General features: G+C 42.6%; 1 protein-coding gene across 2 annotated transcripts in view; it reads right to left on the bottom strand.

The window, feature by feature from the left end:
• THSD4 (thrombospondin type 1 domain containing 4) overlaps nucleotides 1–22,795 on the bottom strand; it is a 582,110-nt gene that overhangs the window by 99,271 nt on the left and 460,044 nt on the right. For both annotated transcript variants that reach the window (XM_047736180.1, XM_047736181.1), the window contains one exon: nucleotides 6,343–6,547. In XM_047736180.1, the coding sequence (XP_047592136.1) occupies nucleotides 6,343–6,547 (205 nt within the window). The remainder of the gene's footprint in view (nucleotides 1–6,342; nucleotides 6,548–22,795) is intronic.

Genomic DNA, 22,795 nt, shown 5'->3' with positions numbered 1-22,795 from the left:
TCTCAGCTCCTCTAGCTGGAGATTGGGAGGCCGCCATTTTCATTCCTGTCCTCCAGAGCTCTACAGAAAGCATTCAGGGAACAAAAGCTCCCAAGAGTGAACCTAAGCAGATTACTTAGCTTGGCCCTTGGAAAGGGCGGTGCAATTCCACCTCAGACAAAGACATTTGAGAATCACTACAACAGGCCCCTCCCCCAGAAAATCACCAAGAACATCCAGCCAAGACCAAGCTCACAGATCAAGGAGAACAGGGGAATTCCAGAGGACAGGAAAGGAAAGCATGGAATTCATGGCTTTCTTCCCGTGATTCTTTAGTCTTGCAAAGTTAATTAAATTTTTTAAATTTTATATTTTTTCTTATTCTAATTTTTTAAAATGTTTACTCTTTCCTCTTTTCATATTTTTAACTAGTTTATCTTAACAATACCTTTCTTTAAAAAAAATCTTTTTGAACCTTCATTATTATAGTCATATTTTATCCTTCATTGTATCTAACTTTATTTTTTGTATACATATAGGGTTTTTTCTTCTAAAAAATTTTGGGATACAACTTCTTCTAATAGATCAAAATATACCATAAATCTAGCACAGGGCTTTGTTCTAGTCTCCAGCCTGAGCAAATTATCTCCACATTCTTTTCTTTCTCTTCCCAACCAACTTATCAACTCCTTTTTTACAATTTTTTAAAAATTTTTATATTTACAGTCATATTCCATCCCTTCATTGTATTTACCCTTATTTGTTTGTGTGTGTATATATATATATTTTTTTCTTTCTTTCTTTAAAATTTTGGTAGGTAGTTTCTTCTAAGAGACCAAAATACACCCAAAATCAAGTGTGTGGCTCTGTTCTGTTCAGCAGTCTAGTGTATATATATATATATCTGTATATATATACAGATATATATATATAAACTTCTTTTTACCCCCTATCTTCTCCCTCGTGATTTGGGGTCTCTTCTGATTTGGTTAAGACACATTTTTCTGGGGTCGTTGCCACTACTTTAGTATTTTGTTCTCTCATTCATATATTCTTTTCTGGATAAAATGACAAAGTGGAAAAACTCACCACAGGAAATAAAAACAAGAGGCAGAACCAAAGGCTAAGGACCTAATCAGTATAGACATTGGTAAAATGTCAGATCTAGAGTTCAGAATGACGATTCTCAAGGTGCTAGCTGGGCTCAAAAAAGGCATGGAAGATATTAGAGAAACCTTGTCTGGAGAAATAAAATCCCTTTCTGGAGAAATAAAAGACCTAAAATCTAACCAAGCTGAAATTTTAAAAAAGCTATTAATGAGGTACAATAAAAAATGGAGGTTCTCACTGCTAGGATAAGTGAGGCAGAAGAGAGAATTAATGATAGAGAAGACAGGAGAATAAAGAAGCTGAGAAAAAGAGAGACAACTACTGGACCACGAGGGGAGAATCTGAGAGATAAGTGATACCATAAGACGAAACAATATTAGAATAATTGGGATTCCAGAACAAGAAAGAGAGAGGGGGCAGAAGGTATACTGGAGTGAATTATTGTACAGAATTTCCCTAATTAAAAAAAAAATCAATATGCTGTTTATAAGAAACTCATTTTAGACCCAAAGACATCTCCAGATTTAAAGTGAGGAGGTGGAAAACAATTTACCAGGCTAATGGACATTCAAAGAAAGCTGGGGTGGCAATCTTTATATCAGATAAATTAGATTTTAAGCCAAAGACTATAATAAGAGATGAGGAAGGACACTATATCATACTCAAAGGGTCTGTCCAACAAAAAGATCTAACAATTTTAAATATCTATGCCCCTAACATGGAAAGAGCCAACGACAAAAACCAATTAACAAAATCAAAGTAACACATCGACAATAATACAACGATAATAGGGGACTTTAACACCTCTTCACTGAAATGGACAGGTCATCCAAGTAAAAGATCAACAAGGAAATAAAAGCGTTAAATGACACACTGGACAACATGGACATCACAGATATATTCAGAACATTCCATCCCAAAGCAACAGAATACACATTCTTCTCTAGTGCACATGGAACATTCTCCAGAATAGATCATATCCTGGGTTACAAATCAGATCTCAACTGGAACCAAAAGATTGGGATCATTCCCTACATATTTTCAGACCACAATGCTCTAAAGCTAGAACTCAATCACAAGAGGAAATTTGGAAAGAACCCAAATACATGGAGGCTAAAGAGCATCCTACTAAAGAATGAATGGGTCAACCAGGAAATTAAAGAAGAATTGAAAAAATTCATAGAAAAAAAATAATAATGAAAACACAACTGTTCAAAATCTGTGCGACCCAGCAAAGGCAGTCCTGAGAGGAAAAATATATAGCAATACAAGCCTTTCTCAAGAAACAAGAAAGGTCTCAAATACACAGCCTAACCCTATACCTAAAGGAGCTGGAGAAAGAACAGCAAAGAAAGCCTAAACCCAGCAGGAGAAGAGAAATAATAAAGATCAGAGCAGAAATCATTGAAATAGAAACCAAAAAAACAACAGAACAAATCGATGAAACTAGGAGCTGGTTCTTTGAAAGAATTAACAAGATTGATAAACCCCTGGCCAAACTCATCAAAAAGAAAAGAGAAAGGACCCAAATCAATAAAATCATGAATGAAAGAGGAGAGATCACAACCAACACCAAAGAAATACAAACAATTATAAGAACATGTTATGAGCAACTATATGTCAGCAAATTTGACAATTTGGAAGAAATGGATGCCTTCCTAGAGACATATAAACTACCACAACTGAACCAGGATGAAATAGAAAACCTGAACAGACCCATAACCAGTAAGGAAATTGAAGCAGTCATCAAAAATCCCCCAACAAACAAAAGAGCCCAAGGCCAGATGGCTTCCCAGGGGGAATTCTACTATGCATTTAAAGAAGAATTAATTCCTATTCTCCTGAAACTGTTCCAAAAAATAGAAATGGAAGGAAGACTTCCAAACTCATGTTATGAGGCCAGCATTACCTTAATCCCAAAACCAGACAAAGACCCCATCAAAAAAGAGAATTACAGACCAATATCCTAGATAAACACAGATGTGAAAATTCTCAACAAAATACTGGCCAATAGGATCCAACAGTACATTAAAAGGATTATTCACCACAACCAAGTGGGATTTATTCCAGGACTGCAAGTTTGGTTCAACATCCACAAATCAATCAGTGTGATACAATACATTGATACAAGAAAGAACAAGAACCACATGATACTCTCAATGGATGCTGAAAAAGCATTTGACAAAGTACAGCATCCGTTGCTGATCAAAACTCTTCAAAGTGTAGGGATAAAGGGTACATACCTCAATATCATCAAAGCCATCTATGAAAAACCCACAGCAACTATCATTCTCAATGAAGAAAAACTGAGAGCTTTTCTGCTAAGGTCAGGAACACAGCAGGGATGTCCATTATCACCACTGCTACTCAACATAGTACTAGAAGTCCTAGCCTCAGCAATCAGACAACAAAAAGAAATTAAAGGCATCCAAATTGGCAAAGAAGTCAAACTATCACTCTTTGCAGATGATATGATACTTTCTGTGGAAAACCCAAAAGACTCCACTCCAAATCTGCTAAAACTTGTACATGAATTCAGTAAAGTGTCAGAATATAAAATCAATGCACAGAAATCAGTTGCATTTCCATACACCAAAAACAAGACAGAAGAAAGAGAAATTAAGGAATCCATCCCATTTACAATTGCACCCAAAACCATAAGATACCTAGGAAGAAACCTAACCAAAGAGGCAAAGAATCTGTACTCAGAAAACTACAAAGTACTCATCAAAGAAATTGAGGAAGACACAAAGAAATGGAAAAATGTTCCATGCTCCTGGATTGGAAGAACAAATATTGTGAAAATGTCTATGCTACCTAAAGCTACCTACAGGTTTCATGCAATCCCTATCAAAATCCCATCCATTTTTTTCAAAGAAATGGAATAAATAATCCTAAAATTTATATGGAACCAGAAAAGACCTCAAATAGCCAGAGGAATGTTGGAAAAGAAGCCAAAGTTGGTGGCATCACAATTCCAGACTTCAAGTTCTATTACAAAGCTGTCATTATCAAGACAGTATGGTACCGACACAAAAACAATCACATAGATCAATGGAACAGAACTGAGAGCCCAGAAACAGACCCTCAACTCTATGGTCAACTAATCTTCAACAAAGCAGGAAAGAATGTCCAGTGGAAAAAAGACAGTCTCTTCAACAAATGGTGTTGGGAAAATTGGACAGCTACATGCAAAAGAATGAAAGTGGACCATTTCCTTACACCACACACAAAAATAGACTCAAAATGGATGAAAGACCTCAATGTGAGACAGGAATCCATTAAAATCATTGAAGGGATCACAGACAGCAACCTCTTCGACTTCAGCCACAGCAACTTCTTCCTAGAAACATGGCCAAAGACAAGTGAAGTAAGGGCAAAAATGAACTATTGGGACTTCATCCAGATCAAAAGCTTTTGCACAGCAAAGGATACAGTCAACAAAACGAAGGACAACTGACAGAATGGGAGAAGATATTTGCAAATGACATATCAGATAAAGGGCTAGTATCCAAAATCTAGAAATAACTTATCAAACTCAACACCCAAAGAACAAATAATCCAATCAAGAAATGGGCAGAGGACATGAACAGACATTTCTGCAAAGAAGACATCCAGATGGCCAAGAGATGCATGAAAAATGCTCCACATCACCCGGCATCAGGGAAATACAAATCAAAACCACAGTGAGATACCACCTCACACCAGTCAGAATGGCTAAAATTAACAAGTCAGGAAACGACAGATGCTGGCGAGGATGCGGAGAAAGGGGAACCCTCCTACAATGTTGGTGGAATGCAAGCTGGTGCAGCTACTCTGGAAAACAGTATGGAGGTTCCTCAAAAAGTTGAAAATAGAGCTACCCTATGACCCAGCAATTGCACTACTGGGTATTTACCCTAAAGATACAAATGTAGTGATCTGAAGGGGCACATGGACCCAAATGTTTATAGCAGCAATGTCCACAATAGCCAAACTATGGAAAGAACCTAGATGTCCATCAACAGATGAATGGATAAAGAAGATGTGTCATATATATATATATATATATGGTCTTTCTTTGTCTTTCTTTGATTGACTTATTTCGCTCAGCATAATACCCTCTAGTTCCATCCACATCATTGCAAACGGCACATAGTATTCCATCATAAATATATATATGTATATGTACATATACATATATACAAATACATATACAATTATCATATGCTCTCCCTGATATGAAGAATTTGAGAGGCAATGGGCAACGTGGGGGGTTTGGGGGGTAGGAAAGGAAAAAATGAAACGAGATGGGATCAGGAGGGAGACAAACCATAAGAGACTCTTAATCTCACAAAACAAACTGAGGGTTGTGGGGGGGTAGGGAGAGGGTGGTGGGGTTATGGACATTGGAGAGGGTATGTGCTATAGTGAGTGCTGTGAAGTGTGTAAACCTGGTGATTCACAAACCTGTACCCCTGGGGCTAATAATACATTATATGTTAATTAAAAATTTAAAAAATTTAAAAAATCATTAAAAATGAAAATGAATATGGATTTTCACTAAATGACTTGAAGAAATTGCTTTCCTTATATTATTTTGTTAACTCATCTGTGCATGCTCATGTGAATTAAAAATTGGTCAAAATCAATTCTTATGACCCGATTTGCTCTGCATAAAATGCAATCAGCCAGCAACCCAGAAGGAAGGATCAACAAAGATCTAACTCTTTGTGGGAAGATGGGTAAAAATGGCCTCTCGATGTCAATGATATTACCCAAAAGGTCTGCAGCTGTTCAGAAGATACACATATACTCAACACATATATCATTGCCCTGGGGAAGATGAAGCAGAAAGAAGAGAAACATGGTTTTTACTTCAGACCTGTAGGGAATGAAGCTCCAGACAGGATCACTGACTGGCCCTGTTCGAATTCCAGCAGAACGAAGACTGGCCTGTACAGCAGCTCAAAGAGCCTCCCCCATCTCGGAGAAACCATTCAGCCCAGTATCTAGCGCATAACCATGTTTTTCTTGGAAGGAACAAAGGCTGGCTTAAATGTGTAGATATTAAATATTTATTTGCAAGGACTTCAAAACTTTCCTCCACCCACGTTTCTCATGTTAAGGAGGAGGCCAAACAGTGCTTTGGCATTCTCCAGTGGCACCTTCTCCAAGTCCAAGGACATCTGACACCGCTGTGTCACACTCCTGGGAAGGAATGAATCACCTGAGTGTGACAGACTGTTGCCTCTGGAAAAAGACCAAGCTTACCCAAATAGTTGTTGCTCTTGTGCATCTCGGTGATGTTGATTTTGGTGGCTCCTTGGGGGATCTCGACCACACGGTGGTAGCCCAGGCTGGTAAGGGCATGCTTGAACACGCCCGACACAACCTGACAGCCTGTGTTGTCGCCGCCGCACACCCCGCATTTGTCCACCACCTTGTCTGAGCCCAGGTAGTCGTCACAGCCAATGCTCTGCAGAGAGGTGGAAAACAAAAGACTCTTGGAGCACATCACAGGAGCATGGGGGGAGACGGAGAGAGGAGGGAATGGAAGATCTATTGGTGGGTCTTGAACTGACCTCCCTCCTGCCCCCCATTCAGCTCCTGCGGTGTCCAAGTGCATTCTTCCCTCACCCACTCTGGGTAAGGAACTTCTTCTCAAGGTATGTGGGATACGTACACTCTGGGAGCAGGGGGGAGGCCACAGATAGTAAAACACAACAGGTAAATCAAACAGTATGCTTGGGAGTGGCAAATGATAAGGAGAAAAATAATGGAGAGAGAAGGAATAAGAAGACGGTGGGGACCGGTCACTTGTTTACACTGGCTGGACAGTGAATTTGTCCTGAAAATCCATCCCCCTTGTTGGACTCAGAGAAGAGACCATCTGGGATTTTTTTTTTTTAAGATTTTATTTACATATTTGAGAGAGAGCATGAGCGGGGGGAGTGGCAGAGGGAGAAGCAGACTCCCCACGGAGTGGGGAACCCAACTCAGGGCTCATTACTGGGACCCTGGGATCATGACCTGAGCCAAAGGCAGATGTTTAACTGACTGAGCCACCCAGGTGCCCCCCATCTGGGATTTTTATATAAAGTTCTTTGGGACCATGGTAAGTACTGTATCTACAATTGGGATTTGTCCCCAAGTCCTCTGTTCTAAATGACAGACTGTATAAACACTTAGCAAAAGATCCTCAGAAGTGGTACTCACAGGCCCAGTGTCTTAGGAAATTAAAACAAATTTGTTGAGATCTGGTTCTCCACTGATCACTGGAGCTCTGAAGAGGCAGGAGCAGCAGTATTTTCCTTGGCACCCCCAACGCATTTTTCTCAGGGTTAAAGGGGGAAGGCAGACAATGGCCAGATGATCCACATATAAATAAATAAAGGGGTGATCCTTGTTCAGACAGGCCTATCAGCATTTAAAGGAACTCCACTGATCTTCCTGAACTTCCTCCAAAAAAGATTCTTCCCATTACTCATTCTAAGACCTTTTAGCTTTATCATTCCCCTCCCTGTTCATGTTTTCTGTTGGTACAATATTTTTTGCATGAAAAAATTAAACCTTGGAACAAAGTGCAAGATCATTATCTTTATGCCATCCTTTCCCACCTCTGGAGCTGATTCCATAGGGCTCACGATCATGCTTTCTGAACCTAAAATTTGGACATGTGGTCTGAGTAAAGAATTCCGTCACGTTTCTACGGGCAAATGGAAGGGAGCCGATGACAGCTTGGACAATGAAGTACTGAGATGACAGGATCAGTTCACTGGGTTCTGGGGATCGGGAATGACTCTTGAAGTCAGAATGGGATTCTAAAACTTGAGACATGTGTTTGCTGAATCACAGGCTTGTGTTGGTTCTCGAAGTCTAAGAGTAATCATCAGACCACATCTCAGGGGGCAAAGTGATCAACAAACCATTCAAAATCCACTTTTGGTTTTGTGAAATATCCTTGGGTCTGTTTCTGTGGGCCTTACAGGTCAAATCCTATATGCAGGGTCAAATCAGAGGGGGTTCAGGCTTTCCCCTCCAACCTCACACTTGACTGACATCTTTCTGTAGGCACTATACTTGTACATTATTACTTCCATATTCCTGAAGGCACTTTAGTTCCTCAATAATAACTGGTCTCTTCACAAATAGCTTCTCTGTAAAACATTATTTCTGACAGTAACAGAACATCATCTCAGTATGTTCACCCACATCTAATTAACCTTTCAAAATGCCATGTTTGCTATGTATTTCTCCTCCCTCAACTATTTCTTGCCCCTGCTCCATGCACATTTTAGTAGAAAAATAAGGAAAATGTTTTCCATGCATGATTTCCATCCCTGACCCCTTGGGTTCTCCTTGGCTTTGAAAGAAAGCAAGAAATAAACAAAATACCACAGGTCTCACCAAATTAAGGACAGGCCTCTGATTGTCCCTGATGGGGCAGATGGAGAGAAAAGTGGGTCGGCACACAGTCCGCTTCCTGTCTAGCAAAGCCTCACCCCCCTTCCTTTGCATTCCTGCTACCCGTGGACTCAGTTTGTCCCAGACCGGGCTCATCCTTGAGGGGCACTCCAGTAAAGGGAACGCTGTGCACAAGGCGTGAGGTAGGAATGAACACACAGGAAGAAGGAAAGCATGCTCACGGAATGACTTGGCTCCAGTGTAGGGTTGTTGGGAAGGATGAAATCAGGCTGGAGAATTCAGCTGAAGTGTTTAAGAATCTTGGTTTCCACGATGAAGAATGAGAATTTTATCTGACGGCATCAGCAATAACCACTGGATGTCTCAAAAAAGCGAGGGCCGCGCTCGGATTTGTTTTCCGGGTGATAGCTTTGACTGTTGTGGAGAGGGTCCCAGAGTGGGGAGAACAGATAAACTAGTGAGTCTCTCTCATCTAAATAGAGTGTCGGGGGTATTTCAAGGATAAATGAGAGCCCTCAAAGACGAGGACGGACATCCCACGAATCCTCAGCCCCCAGCCCAATGAGAATGGGATGATCATAAGGTTGGTGTCCGACAACCACAGCTAGGCTAAATGTCATTTAATCTTGTGAAACAGATATTATATTAAAATGCTCTGCACAGTTCCATGAAGGCTGCCCCACACGCCGGGTTTCCTGCATAGCACGGCCTCTCTGGAGGAATCGAGACATAGGGAGGGAAGATTGTAGCAGTTTTTCCTGACTGACGTCCGGATGGCCTGGAGGTTGGCTTCCATGAAGACCTGCAGCCTCACAAGTGTGGCCAAGAACTAAAGGTGACATCCTGTTTCCTCGGGGCTGGATGGTAGCTTCCTTCTGGGGTCAGTGCGGAAGACATCTCCACCACCATCCAGACCTTTGGGGACAACGCCCAAAAATGAATCAGGCCGGAATTCTGGCTTGCACCTTAGGAAGCTGGTCAGTTGGTCTCTGATGGGAATGACTTAAAAATGCTGGTCTGTGTCTCCAAACTCAGAGGTGCCACCCAAGTGCCATCTGTAGGGGCTTCAAGTGGGCACTCGGGTCTGCTGGACCCAGGTTTTGTGCTGGCTCGGCCACTTCGCAGTGCTAATCTTTGGATGCATTAATTAGCCATCCTGAGCCTTCGGTGTTTTGTTGCTGGGGATGATATGTGTCTGTCTCACAGCAATGTTGGGGGATCTAATGAGGTAAACATAGAAGGCACCTAGCAAAATGCCAGAATAGGGGGATTTCTCAGAAAACATGGGGTTTTGTTATTTATTGTCTTCCTATACTGGATTTCATCAGTAACCTATCCATTTTCAAGTAAATTCTATCATCATGTAACCACAGACCCGCTCCTATTTCTAGAACGCTCCCTAGTACCTCCCAGTTGCAGACATTCTCTTCTTCATTTGGAGAAAGTCAGAAAAATCCAAAGAGCTAAGAAAAAAAGTCACCTTTCCCCATAAAGATAAGGGACGTTGCATGACCTTTTCACCCTCACTGCTCCAACAGCTCCAAGTGAAAAGGGACAGGATGAACATCTGCTCCTCGATCTACCTTTATTTCATTTTTATTTTTTTTTAACCATGTACTGTGGTTCCAAAGAGATATTTCCTGCTGTTACAAAGGCAACTGGACAACTATCAGACATCCTTAGTATTCTTCCAGTGATTTCTGCAACATGTTGTAGGAGAATTTTACACGTTGCAAGCCATCACAAGTGAAATTGCTCAAGAATTACCCCCAATTGTGCGCCAAATTAACCTAAATAAAATTTCCTGAGGGAGATGAGCCAACTGCATGATGTGTCTGGTGGTGGATTTCACTGGGAGGAGGCCTCCGTACGTCCTGGCAGGGTAGGCCGGTGCCAGGCCTGCAGATAGTACAGCTTCTGATTCCCTGATGGGAAGCAGATGTTTCTGTGTGTGCTCAGTAAACACCAGATATGGCAACCCCAACTGGTTGGCTAGATGACGCAGACAGGTAACAAGATGTGTCTTAATAATTGTGCTGTCACAACAGGGTGGGGGAATGTTGTTATTAAAATGATAAGTAGCTAACACCAATTTACTTTTATTTGTAGTAAGCTAATTTGTGGGAATACATACAGATGCCAGAACTTTTATTCATGACATTCTGTTGTAAGAAGTCCTTTGCATAAGGATAAATATCTCTCTCTTATTACTATTAGGAATGTACATCAATACTACCTTCCTGGAAAGCCATTTCGTAATATATACTGTTTGACCCCAATTCTTCTACGAATTGACGCTAAGGAAGTGATAAGAAAGCAGGCCAATGATTTCTGTAGGAAGCAGCTCATCACAGTTGTTATTATCAATTAAAAAAATCAGAAACATTTTAAGTGTCCAACATAGAAAAACAGTTAAACAATATATAGAAATTCTCTGGAATTCTGAAATTCTCTGGAAAATGACCTTCAGTATCATTCAGGAAATATTTCCTGAGGCAACCCCTACTATGTGCCAATAAGTTATAGACAAGGAGACATGAGGGTAAAACAAACATGATTCCTACTTATGGTCTAAATCAGTGGTTGGCAAATGACAGACCACGGGCCAAATCTGGCCCAACCTGTTTTTGTAAATAAAGTTTTATTAGAACACAAACCTGCCCATTTGTTTACTTATTGTCTAGGGCTGCTTTTATGCTACAACAGCAGAGTTGAATGGTTGCAACAGAGAGGGCATGGCCCCCAGCACCCAAGATATTTATGATCTGGTTCTTTATAGAAAAAGTGCCAACCTCTGGACTAAATTGGAAGGTGGACATGATCCCATGATTCAGTACAGTATGTCGAGGTGGGAGGGAGATGTGCAGAGCCCTGTGTGGCCAAGACTGAGGATCGGGCTAAAGTTTCCAGATTTACCTCTGCTTGCCCTCACCTATTTCCTATACACCACCCACTTGACTTCTCCCAATCTGTCTCAACCCTAAAACAGAAGGCAAAGAGCTGCCATCTTCTACCTCACTAGTCTTCAAGTGTTGTTGGTGGTGTTGTTTTAAGCAGAAGAAGCATACTTCTCAAACAAAACTTCATGCAGAAATGCAGGACTCCAAAATACAAAATGAGATCGGATTTGGAAGTTCAGCATCTCACCTTCCTACCTTCTCCCTCATGACCATGGTTTCTCAACCATAGCTCTAGGGACATTTTGGGCCAGAGAGTTCCCAGGTGTGGGGGCCTGTCTTCTGCATTGTAGGATGGTTGGTGACACCCCTGGCTTCTGGATGCCAGTGGCATTTCTCCCCTCAGTGGGACAAATGAAAATGTATCTAGACATTGCCACATGTCCCTGTAGTAAAAGAGTCACCTTCAACTGATTCAGAATCACCACTCTAGCATAATCCATAGCTCATGGGACACCAGAGAAGAGCATGATAGATTCCCCAGAAAGCATCAGAACAATGGAAGTTCCACAGAAGCACCAAACAGCACTCTGTCCATGTCAGAATCTAATGAGCAAAGAATATTTATTATCCAGTTTTTAAAAAACTATTTCCACACTGCAATCAAACTAACCAGTATCCTAGGGCTCTTCAAGCTTGCCATCTGGCTTAATTTTAACGTGAACAGGATTACGTACTGGAAAGAGCATGGTGCCTAGTATGCAGTAGGTACTAAATAAGTGTCGAATGAAAGAGTAGCTGGTTGAGGCATCAGGAGATCAAAGTTACAGGACAAATTTTCTCCCTCAACTGCTCATCTCTAAGGTGTCTCCTGGTGCTGAGCTGTTTCTGAAAAAGAGAGGTACAGCCCCGATGTGAGGAATCCTGCCATGTCTAAATTCAGAGGAATTTGCCGTACGTCGACAAAATTAAATTAGAAACAGGAACCCATGGGAAACAAACTGACACTGTCATTCATTTGAAGAGAAGAAACGGTCCACGGGATGAAAGGTATTTTGGCTTCCCTAATGAAGGCAATTGTGAAACTAGTGATCTGGTTTTAATCAGGCTTATGGTTGTCGCTTTTCAGTACCTTATCCTGTTTCATTAGAGAATAGCACCTTTACCCAGTGACTTCAGTGGAAGAAAATGTTGGCCCTCTCGTCGGATAAAGTTGGGTGAGAATCAGCTGCAGTGATGTTTACTAATCTGATGAAAGAAGCCCCGAGAGGGAAACACTTCACATGCTGTAAGAGAGTTACCACCCTCGTTGCCATGAGGGTCGTCTTTCTGTGGAGAGTAGGGGTGCTCCAAACTATAAAGTGCCAATGCTCACTTTCATGGTCTTCCTCCAGGTGGCTTAAAACAGGGGCAGGGTGGGGGAATGAATGAATAATCAATGACAACTGCTTTTATTATAAAAATGAGGTATATATTTTTTTGCATTGAATAGTAGAAACCTCTAGACTTCCCTTTTACTTTTTTTTATGATTTTATTTACTTTGTCAGAGAGAGCGAGAAAGAGAGAGCACAAGAGCACAAGCAGAGGGAGTGGCAGGCAGAGGGACAAGTAGGCTCCCTACTGAGCAAGGAGCCCAACGTGAGTCTCGATACCAGGACCCTGGGATCATGACAGGTCCTGGGATCATGACCTGAGCCGAAGGCAGACACTTAACCAATTGAGCCACCCAGGCGCACCTCCGCCTTACTCTTTAAAATGTACGGCTGTACAGTGAATTCTCTGTTTAAAAAGAACTCTGTTTAAAATACTTGGTCAGAACAAACACATTAAAAAATGTTCAACATCACTTGGCATCAGGGAAATACAAATCAAAACCACAGTGAGATACCACCTCACGCCAGTCAGAATGGCTAAAATTAACAAGTCAGGAAATGACAGATGCTGGCGAGGATGTAGAGAAAGGGGAACCCTCCTACACTGTTGGTGGGAATGCAGGCTGGTGCAGCCACTCTGGAAAACAGCATGAAGTTTCCTCAAAAAGTTAAAAGTAGAGCTGCCCTACAACCCAACAATTGCTCTCCTGGGTATTTACCCTAAAGATACAAATGTAATGATCCGAAGGGGTACATGCACCCTGATGTTTATAGCAGCAGTGTCCACAACAGCCAAACTATGGAAAGAACCCAGATGTCCACCGACAGATAAATGGATAAAAAAGATGTGGTTCATATATACAACAGAATGTTACTCGGCCAACAGAAAAATGAAATCTTGCCATCTGCAATGATGTGGATGGAACTAGAGGGTATTATGCTAAGTGAAATAAATCAATCAGAGAAATACAATTACCATATGATCTCACTGATATGTGGAATTTAAGAAACAAAACAGAGGATCATAGGGGAAGAGAGGAGAAAAAAGACAAAACCAGAGAGGGAGACAAACCATAAGAGACTCTTAATCATAGCAAACAAACTGAGGGTTGCTGGAGGGGAGGGGATGGGGTAACTGGGTGATGGGCATTAACGAGGGCACATGATGTAATGAGCAGTGGGTGTTACAAAGACCAATGAATCACTGAACTCTACTTCTGAAACCAATAATACATTATATGTTAATTAGTTGAATTTAAATTTTAAAAAAATGGAAAAAAATAAAAAGTTATTCAAAAGAATCAAACTTAAAAAAATAAACTGTATATATATTTAGAAAAAAGTGAAATACTTGGTCAGATTGTATGGAAACTCTATAGGGCCTCAGGAGGGGCCCATACCATGTGGGGCAGGTCTGTCAGATACTGTGGCTTGGGGTGGCCAAGGGGTCAGGACTAGGAAGTTTCCTGAAGAAAAGAGCAGAGAGACACTGTCTGCATTCTGTAAGATGAAGTTCTGGAAGCAAGTATTGGCAAAAAGGCAACGGTGAGTTGAGTTGATGACTGTGTCCTAGGATGGAGGCTGTTTGCACTATGGTCTCATTTCTATGGCCGTCTGGGCTCAGGCAGCCCGAAGTCTACAGGTGTGAGTCCAACCAGAAGGTTCTCAGAGGACTGTGGGTGAATCCAGCACCCACCAGAAAGCAATGAGGGAGACTCTTGTTTGCATCCTTGTCATTTCCTTGACACAGTGTGTCTCTCCAAATGTGCCTGTTTGCATCTCTCTCCACAAGATGGCACCTAGAAGCCTTGGTAAAAGGGTACTCACCTAAGCAGCTAGTTTAGGAATAGGAGACAGTGGTTGAACATTTAAAGGATGGTTGTTGAGAAACACCAGAAGGGCCGGCTCAGCCATTCAAGGCTGATTGCATATTGATGCTTCTTACGATAGGACTTGCGCTTCTTAAAACGTTTTTGTGGAGCATTTAAAAATGTGAGTGAACTATTCAGGCCTTTTATTATCTGATTGTTCATGACAATGCTTAGAAATCTGCATGAATGCTTTAAACATTGGGAGTTAATGGGCTTTTGGATGCCACTGGATGATTTCCAGGGATGGCTGAGAAGACTGGCTGGCTGGGGAGATGAAGAGGGAAGAGTTCCGGGGGCTTGAGTCCCAAGGCTGTGGAGACAGGAACAGCATACTGAAATGCTGTTTTCGGGAGAGCTGCTTAGCAGACACAGGCGTGGAATGGAGATGGAGAGACTGGAGGTTGAGAAGCACAAAGACAACTACATTTGGATGGGCACGGGGGGAAGGAGACCTGGATGGAGAGAGGGATTAGAACACAGGGCAAAGGCACACTGACGATGTTACGCTGAGGGCACAGCCAATGGACTATTCTATTGAAGGATGCTCTGTTGAAGGTGAAGAAGGGAAGACTTCTAGGTCCATGGTGTGGGAACCTGGAAGACTAGAAATGTTGCCTATTTCAAGCAGAAGCCTTACAGATGCTGTGGGGGGCGGGGTGGGAGGTGTGCAGACCCGTGATGGAGTCATCTCAGAGCCAGGATCTTGGTCATTACTTCGTTCACTGGATTTAGTCATATTAATTCTCTCTCTTTGGGTGGAACTTTCCTCTAACACCCTAAACATTTTCGTTTTAGCTTTTTGGGTGGAAATCCTTCCAAAGTATATATATTTTTTTCTCCTCTGTCTCATTTTTTTTAAAATCAAGAATAATAAACATTATTTGATCTGTTCTAGACCCTTGTTACTCAAGGTATAGTCCATGGAGCAGCAAGCACAGGCATCATGTGAGAGCTTGTTAGAAATCCTGGCCGCCATCCCAGACTTCCTGAAATTGAAATCTGCCTTAGAGCAGCACCCTTAGGTGATTCCTGGGCAAACTGGGATTCTTTGGCTTTGGGGGTCACTCTTTGTTTACTTCATGTTCTTTTTACTCTTCTCAGGTTACACACCAACCCCTACGTGACAGCCAACTCTCCCATCCAGGCAAAACAAAGACAGTGTGACATTACTACCCTTTTGGTTACAAACTGGAAAAAATGCCTTCGGGGGGCTTTTCCTTGTGAGATTTTTAAGGGTGGGGGGTCGGGGTGCAGGTAAGACACACTTTCACACACAGTCTCCAGAGAATTCCAGTGTTGCACAGCAGGAGAGGCTCTGGGCCTCCTGCTTCTTGCCTCATAGATGAAGAACCAGGTCCTGGGAGGGGAAGTGATGTCTCCTGGGCTGCAGAGAGAGGACTTCATGCTAGGGACTCCTTCTCATAGGCGTCCCTGTGATGGGACTGCGATGGCCTCCAGCTCCTTCTGATGCAGGGTTTTCTTGTTTCCTTCCCTCAAATGGTCCCTCTTCTTTCCTTTGAGCTTATTATGTCCCCATAACCATGTGAGAATGCTTCTGTCTACCAACTAGAAGAGCAAGTCCTTTTAACAAATGGTCTTTGTGAAAATACTTAGATAAACTGCTTGGGGTCAGCAGAAACCAAGGCAAAAAGAGATAACGGTCAACCTGAGATATGGTTAAATGGGAAGTGTCTGGTTTTGCTTCCAGGGCTGGAGAGAGAAGAAAGGGACAAAGCAGGGGAGAAGCTAAGAGATGGTGGAGGGCCAACTAGAAGTGGGTGGGAGGACCGCGGTTAACTGCCCCTGCACCTGAATCTCGCTCGCGGACGTTTAAACCTCCCTCTGTTCCTGGCCCTCCCGGGTCTTCCTCGAAGTTCTACACTGGCATCAGGCCTATTCTCCTGCCTTTAGGATTTCTGGCTTAGACTTCTTGAAGCCCCCCTTCTTTCCATTTCCATCATCTGAAATTTCTCTTCTATGTTCCCCTCTCTCCAAAAGACTTTCCTTCTAGACACATACATGCCTAAGAGAATCCAAGATGTCCTCAACACCTGCAACTGTCATCGTTTTCCTGAGTCTCACGCAAAGCCAGTAAGGCACAATTCTCAAATCCTTTGTGAGGATTAAATGAGAACATGCAGATGGAGACACCTAGTTCAGAAACATCATAGAATAGGGGCTGGGAGAATGATTCTATGCTTTCCTCCTGGAGGGTATGTCTGTCCCACTTCAAGGGACCTGTCCCTGGGACACGCAGTGCCCTTTTTCTCACACAAGGCACACACATTTCTCTACTTGCAGAGAAGCCTGGTCTGTTTCCTCTGTCCACGGAAATTTCACTTCTACAACTCCAAGGTGGTGTTTGAAGCCACATTAACAGGCAAACTATGGTGATCATTCACATTTCCACCATGTTCTGGAACAATGGTGATCAAGATTTTCAGAGATTTTCTTATAAATTTACTATCTCTCTCTCTCTTTTTAAAATGTGTTTCTTTTATGAGTCTTTCCTGGCTTGTGTTGGAGACCAGCTATGAAAAAAACTCAAAAATTGTCAAGGGGTTATGTTCATTTTAGAAACAGAGCAAGGGAGGCTATGGACAGAGCTTACAGCTTGGGCATAGCTGAGCACAGTCTTAGAGGATTTGGGGTGAAAGCCAGAGGCAAGTAGGGATGCAGGCAGTTTTCAGGGATCCAGGAGGTAGGAAGTACCAAGTCTGTAAGTGACAGCTATCACAGAGAGAGCACTCACCCCATACTAGGCATCTTTTGTACATTAGCGTGTTTAATGATCTTGACTTTTGCTATTTCATCAAAACTCAGAGAAGGTAAGGTCACACAGAGGTGTGATAGAGGGTTCAAACGAAAGCCTTCCTGGCTTTAAAGCTCAGGTTCTCTGTCCTCTGCTGGTCACATAATCTCCAAATCTAGTGGAAAGCCTTCTTGTAAGAACAAAGCCTGTGACCAAGGGCCACATATACCAAGGGCTGGAATGACCAAGAACTACATAGGGATAATTCCTCCTTATTGCTCATATCTCTAGGGGCTGTTCTCTGCCTTCCCCCAAGACCCTTACTCATGGACTCTAGCTGTAGTCTATTGCTTCCTCTCTCACGAGGACTAACAATTGATTTGATTGATTTGACAATCTCTTAATCTCCTAGAGCTTCTCTTCCTTCTCCTGCTCTCCCGTGTTGTCTCCTTCTGTTCATTCAGTGCACATTCACCCAAGGGAGGTAACATCTATAACACTACCCTTTCTTTTATAGCAAATTCCTAGGTTCAAAATTATTCACCAAAATAGTAACTGTCTTTCTCATTTGTCTTCCTAGGCACGGAAACTGCTGGTTTATCAAGCTGGGAAATATTTATGACCTAAGAAAAAGCACCCTGTTCAACGGGAGATAGGATGACCCCATCCAAGATCTTGCTCTCTGGTGCTAGAATGACCAAGAAATCAAATCACAATAAATTCTTCCGATTCTCTCTTTTGACCATCAATGCATCCAACACCCAACATTAATATTCATTTCATTAAAAAATGAAGACACTGTGTGTTCCACGCATGCTTAGAAGGAAGAAACTAGGCTGACGTATTTAAACATGAAGGCTCCTTCATGCTTCTTTTGAAGGATGGCTAAGAACAGGGTTATCTGTCAAACTCAATGTGTTCCATAACAATAATTCAGGTGGCAGCCAGTGAATAATTCTCATGCTCACAAAGAACTTCCCGAGTCTTGCAACTTGAAAGCAAAAGGTAGGGCCGTGGCAGGTATGACACATGGCTTCCAAGTGATCACATTAACAGTATGCACTTGTGTACACAAATATTTAGGACATGCAGCCCAGCTGGATAGATACTGCTCCTTTACCTTCTTCGGGGAAGCCTCGAAATTCTCAATTTTCACCAGTCCCTTCTTTAAACAGATCCTATTGATGGGCTTTTAAATCATGCCCCCAGATGCGTCAGCATAAGAAAGGCAAATGCTGTGGTTTCAGGTAATTTTTCCTGCATGTGGCTGTGAAATTTATCTTCCCAAGATGCTGCTGTCATCATGTCATCCTTCTCACTCAAAAGGCTTCCTGATGTCAGCTGTCACTTAAACAAGCTGATTATTTCCTCCCAAGCATTATGCCTGTACTTGAGTCCCTGATTCCAGGTAGACAGGAACGCCTGGGGCAGGAGCAGCTCAAGGAAAAGCTCCAGCCCAAGTGTGGAAAACCGAGCGAAGTAGGAATTTTGAAAAGAATCCAGCCTCCTTATGCTTCCGCAGCAAAGGTACTTTGTTAAAGCGACAGTCCATGCTAATTGGGAACGTGCATTATTAAGGATGTATTCTAATTTATTGGGTTGGTCTGGCGAGGCTAAAGGCAGATGAAGTTCACAAAAAGGCTCTGACACATGGAAGGCACCCAATACATACTATGTTTTATTTAAAGTCAAGTTAAAGACAACACAGAGGGCACATTCAGAGAAGTACAAACAAATGGTACTCGTTCCTAGCTTAAACAATAGCAGCCTTGGAATGTTATTTAGTGAGAGAACGGCCTGCGTGGTCTTTGAAGAATGTGGGATGGCAGCAAATATGGAAGCAAAAAGAAAAGCATTTCTCCGGCAGAGCAGAATAACCCTAGTTAAAAGAAAGCCAGAACCAAAGTCAAAAAGTCAAAAATGCCCTTTTGACCACGGACGGACTCCCGGGGGCCCATGGAAAAGGTGTCCTCTTATGACTCAGAGAGGACTATAGAAGTTCTCGTGAGCATCAAGGAAAGCCATCGAAAGAAAGGAAACTGGTGTTTGCTGAGGATCTCCTCGGGTGAAAATATTTACTACCATCTTAACAGAGGAGGGAAGAGGGAAGTTCGGTGACTCCCCCACGGTCACACAGCAAGGTATCGGGATACGAGCCCATGTCTATGGAGCTCGAGAACCCAGAAGCAGGGTGATAAGATGCAGGCCAAGCTCGTGAGGTGGACACAGCGAAGAGACGGGGACTGTGGTGGTGAACAGCCCATGCTGACAGGTGAGGAACAGAGGCTGCAGGACGAGGGAGTGGGAACCGCTCTGGAAGGGGGTGAACACTGGGGCCACAGAGGCAGGTGTCCACGGACTGAGGACATGCAGCCTGGGGTTGACAGGTGGTGGCTGGAAAGTCGACTTCTGAGTGCCGGCTCTTCTCTGACATTTCATGGAAAGGATCACCGTTCATGGGACAGCTCCAATTTCCCAGAAGCTTTGAGTCCTCTCTTTTCCACTATCCCCACAAAGCCCTGATACTAAAAAGTCTCCCAGCCACTTTCTCCTATTATCACAAAATGATTAGATGGAGACTTCCTCTCCAGAGCAGGCCCAAGGGTCTAGGACATGAAATCCTTTGGATGACTTCTCTTTCCAGGAGGCTCCCTCAGCCTCAGGCCTCCAGAATGTTCTCCTTTGATGAGCAGAAAGGGAACCATGAGCTGATAGGTCAGGGTTTCCCCTAAGACCACCTTTCCTTGGGGTTTATCTGAGTCATGTTAGTGATCCTGGGGATTTTCAATTCCTTTTGAAATCTAAGGTCACCCTTTTTGTGACTGTATCCTACATACATTTGAGGGCTGCAAAGAAATCACTGTATGATTTCAATTTCTTCAACTTGTGTTTTTAAATAATGATTTAAAGAAAGAGTCCGCTCCCTTTAAGATAAAGAAACTTGTGGAAATCTTGAGCACAGGAAGGCTACAAACCTATAGTTTAATAGGCATTGCTGCAGAACATTGATTTTGAGTTGTTAATGCCTCCTGTGGGTTCTGTGAGTTAGCCAAGGCATGAACCCTGAGATAAGAAGTGAGTTGGATTGCTAGAGAAAGTATCTACTTGAACACTGGAAAATCCTTGCCTCAAGTACGTTGGTAATGGTGATATGGTTGACACAAAGCTACCGAGATAGTAACTAGCAAAATGATTTATTTGCTTCTTAGGATGGCCAGGAAACCACATCGTTAGCAGACCTGAGGATGCTTGTCTTCCTCTCTGCTGTGGCTCAAAATCATCCACAAATTGACCCAGGTTTTTTAATAGAAGCTAAAATATCAGGGAACAGAACACATGCAAAGGTGGCATAGGGCATTGATCTAGTTGGCCATGAAAATCAGATTTGGATTTCCTTATAAATTTGGACCTTATGGGTACCAATGCCTGTCAGCCACGACCATTCACTCTCCTTGTTGTAGAAGAACACAAAGATCACTAAAATCACAAAGATCACTATACAAAGATCACTAAAATGGATTTGAAATAAAGGTCATCTATCCTTTGCAGAAAATATAACTTTGAAGAAAATATAACTTTGAAATTTCATTTCATAACAGATTTCTGTAATCTCAAGAAGAGCAAAACAGCCCAACCAATAAGATTAGGAAGAGGCTTACCAGAGTCAATTCAGGCTTCTTAGCATTTCCACTAACTGTGTTAGTATTTCCACTAACACAGCATGCTGGAACTGCAGAATCTTGGGAGTAGAAAAAAATCATAGAAGGCATGTGTTCTAACCAAGGTCAGAGGAAGTGCCATAGGGGTCAAGTTCCATACCGGAGCCAGCCTAGGATCTGCTGTTCCCTGCCAAGACCCTGGACAGGTCACAGGACTAATTTAACTTATAAAATGTGTCTGTTAGATGAGATAGATCCATAATTTTCAAACTATTTTAAGGTTTTAATGTTTTCATAATCCTGCTATCATATTTTCAAATTGTAAGAGTTCGAGAAACATCATCCTCAACTGTAGTTCCCACTTAACACACTGGAGGCAACTGTATTAACTTACTTTTGTGCAGCCCTCAGGACAAACTGCTCCCATCTTTACTGTAATCTAAGAGACTACCTGCCTAAAATTCGCAATTTGTTGTCTGCCTTAATCAAGAACTCCTCAAGAGTCGTAAACTGAAACAAAATTCAGAAATGAACTGGGGGGCAGGGGCACCTGGTGGCTCAGTCGGTTGAGCATCTGCCTTCAGCTCGGGTCATGATCCCAGGGTCCTGGGATCGAGCCTCGCGTGGGGCTCCCTGCTCAGCGGGAAGTCTGCTTCTCCCTCTCCCTCTCCCTCTGCCCCTCCCCATTGCTCCTGCTCTCTCTCTCTCTAATAAATAAAAATCTTAAATCTTAAATCTTAAATAAAAATCTTTAAAAAAAAAAGTTAGTCAGACTTGAAAATGTAACTCCATTGACTCCCTTCTCCCTCCTAATGGTGGTTGCTCTTCCAAGAGAACCATTTTCCCTGAGTTTTCTATGTATTCTGTTGCCATCGGTAAACTCATTGTGTTGTTACCTCTTCTCACCTGAACCCCTAATTCATAAGATGGCTCTCTTGAGGAGACCTTTAGGTGTTGGTGTTTTCCAGCGAAAGTCCCCGGGTTATATTTGAAAAACATTCTGTTAATTATTGTCTTTTCTCTTTTTGACTCATTGTCCAGGAAACTCAGGAAAGAGACTAAGGGAGGAATGCCCTCATTTCTCAAGGAATGAAACCTCAATCTGTAAAGCAGTTTTGAGGGAGAGACTCGCTGTCATCCAGAGCTCTTCTCTTAGGAAGCTGCTTACAAGTGAGAAATCCCTGGACAGAAGGGAGAGCTGGGCCAGGGAGGGATCAAGTCTGCAGGTTTCCCCCTACAGGTCCTCTTTCCCTCAGTGATGTCTTGGAAGTCAGAGAGCTGGGAGCTCTTGATTCCTGGGGGACCAGCTGGGGTCGGGGGATGGAAGACACAGTGACGGACCACTGGCAAGGGCTAAGCAAAGTAAAATTTCTCAGTGCTGGGCTCCATGATCAAGAGCCAAGAAAAAGCCAAGAATTCAGAAGCAGAAGATGCTGGGAGCTTCAGTCCAGTAATGAGAGAAAGAAATTACTGGAATGAAATGAAATGGAGGAGGAGTAGGAACTGACATTTGTCGGGCACCTCGGGATTTTATTTATCCATGTTTCATTTCATCTTTTCACTAGCCACGGGGCAGCTATTACCTGTTTCCCATTTTACTTCAGTGGAAGAACTGAGGTTCAGAAAAGTTAACCGACTCGGTGGAGGTCACATGACAGACCCAGACAATACCCTGGTCTGTATGCAAAGCCCACGTGCCTCCCGGGCTACCTGGATAAACAGAAGGTGATGAGCGGAAGCCTCACG

The sequence above is a fragment of the Lutra lutra genome, chromosome 7 (assembly GCF_902655055.1).
Source record: "Lutra lutra chromosome 7, mLutLut1.2, whole genome shotgun sequence".
Classification (NCBI taxonomy): domain Eukaryota; kingdom Metazoa; phylum Chordata; class Mammalia; order Carnivora; family Mustelidae; genus Lutra; species Lutra lutra.
This window is presented reverse-complemented; position numbering and strand designations above follow the sequence as displayed.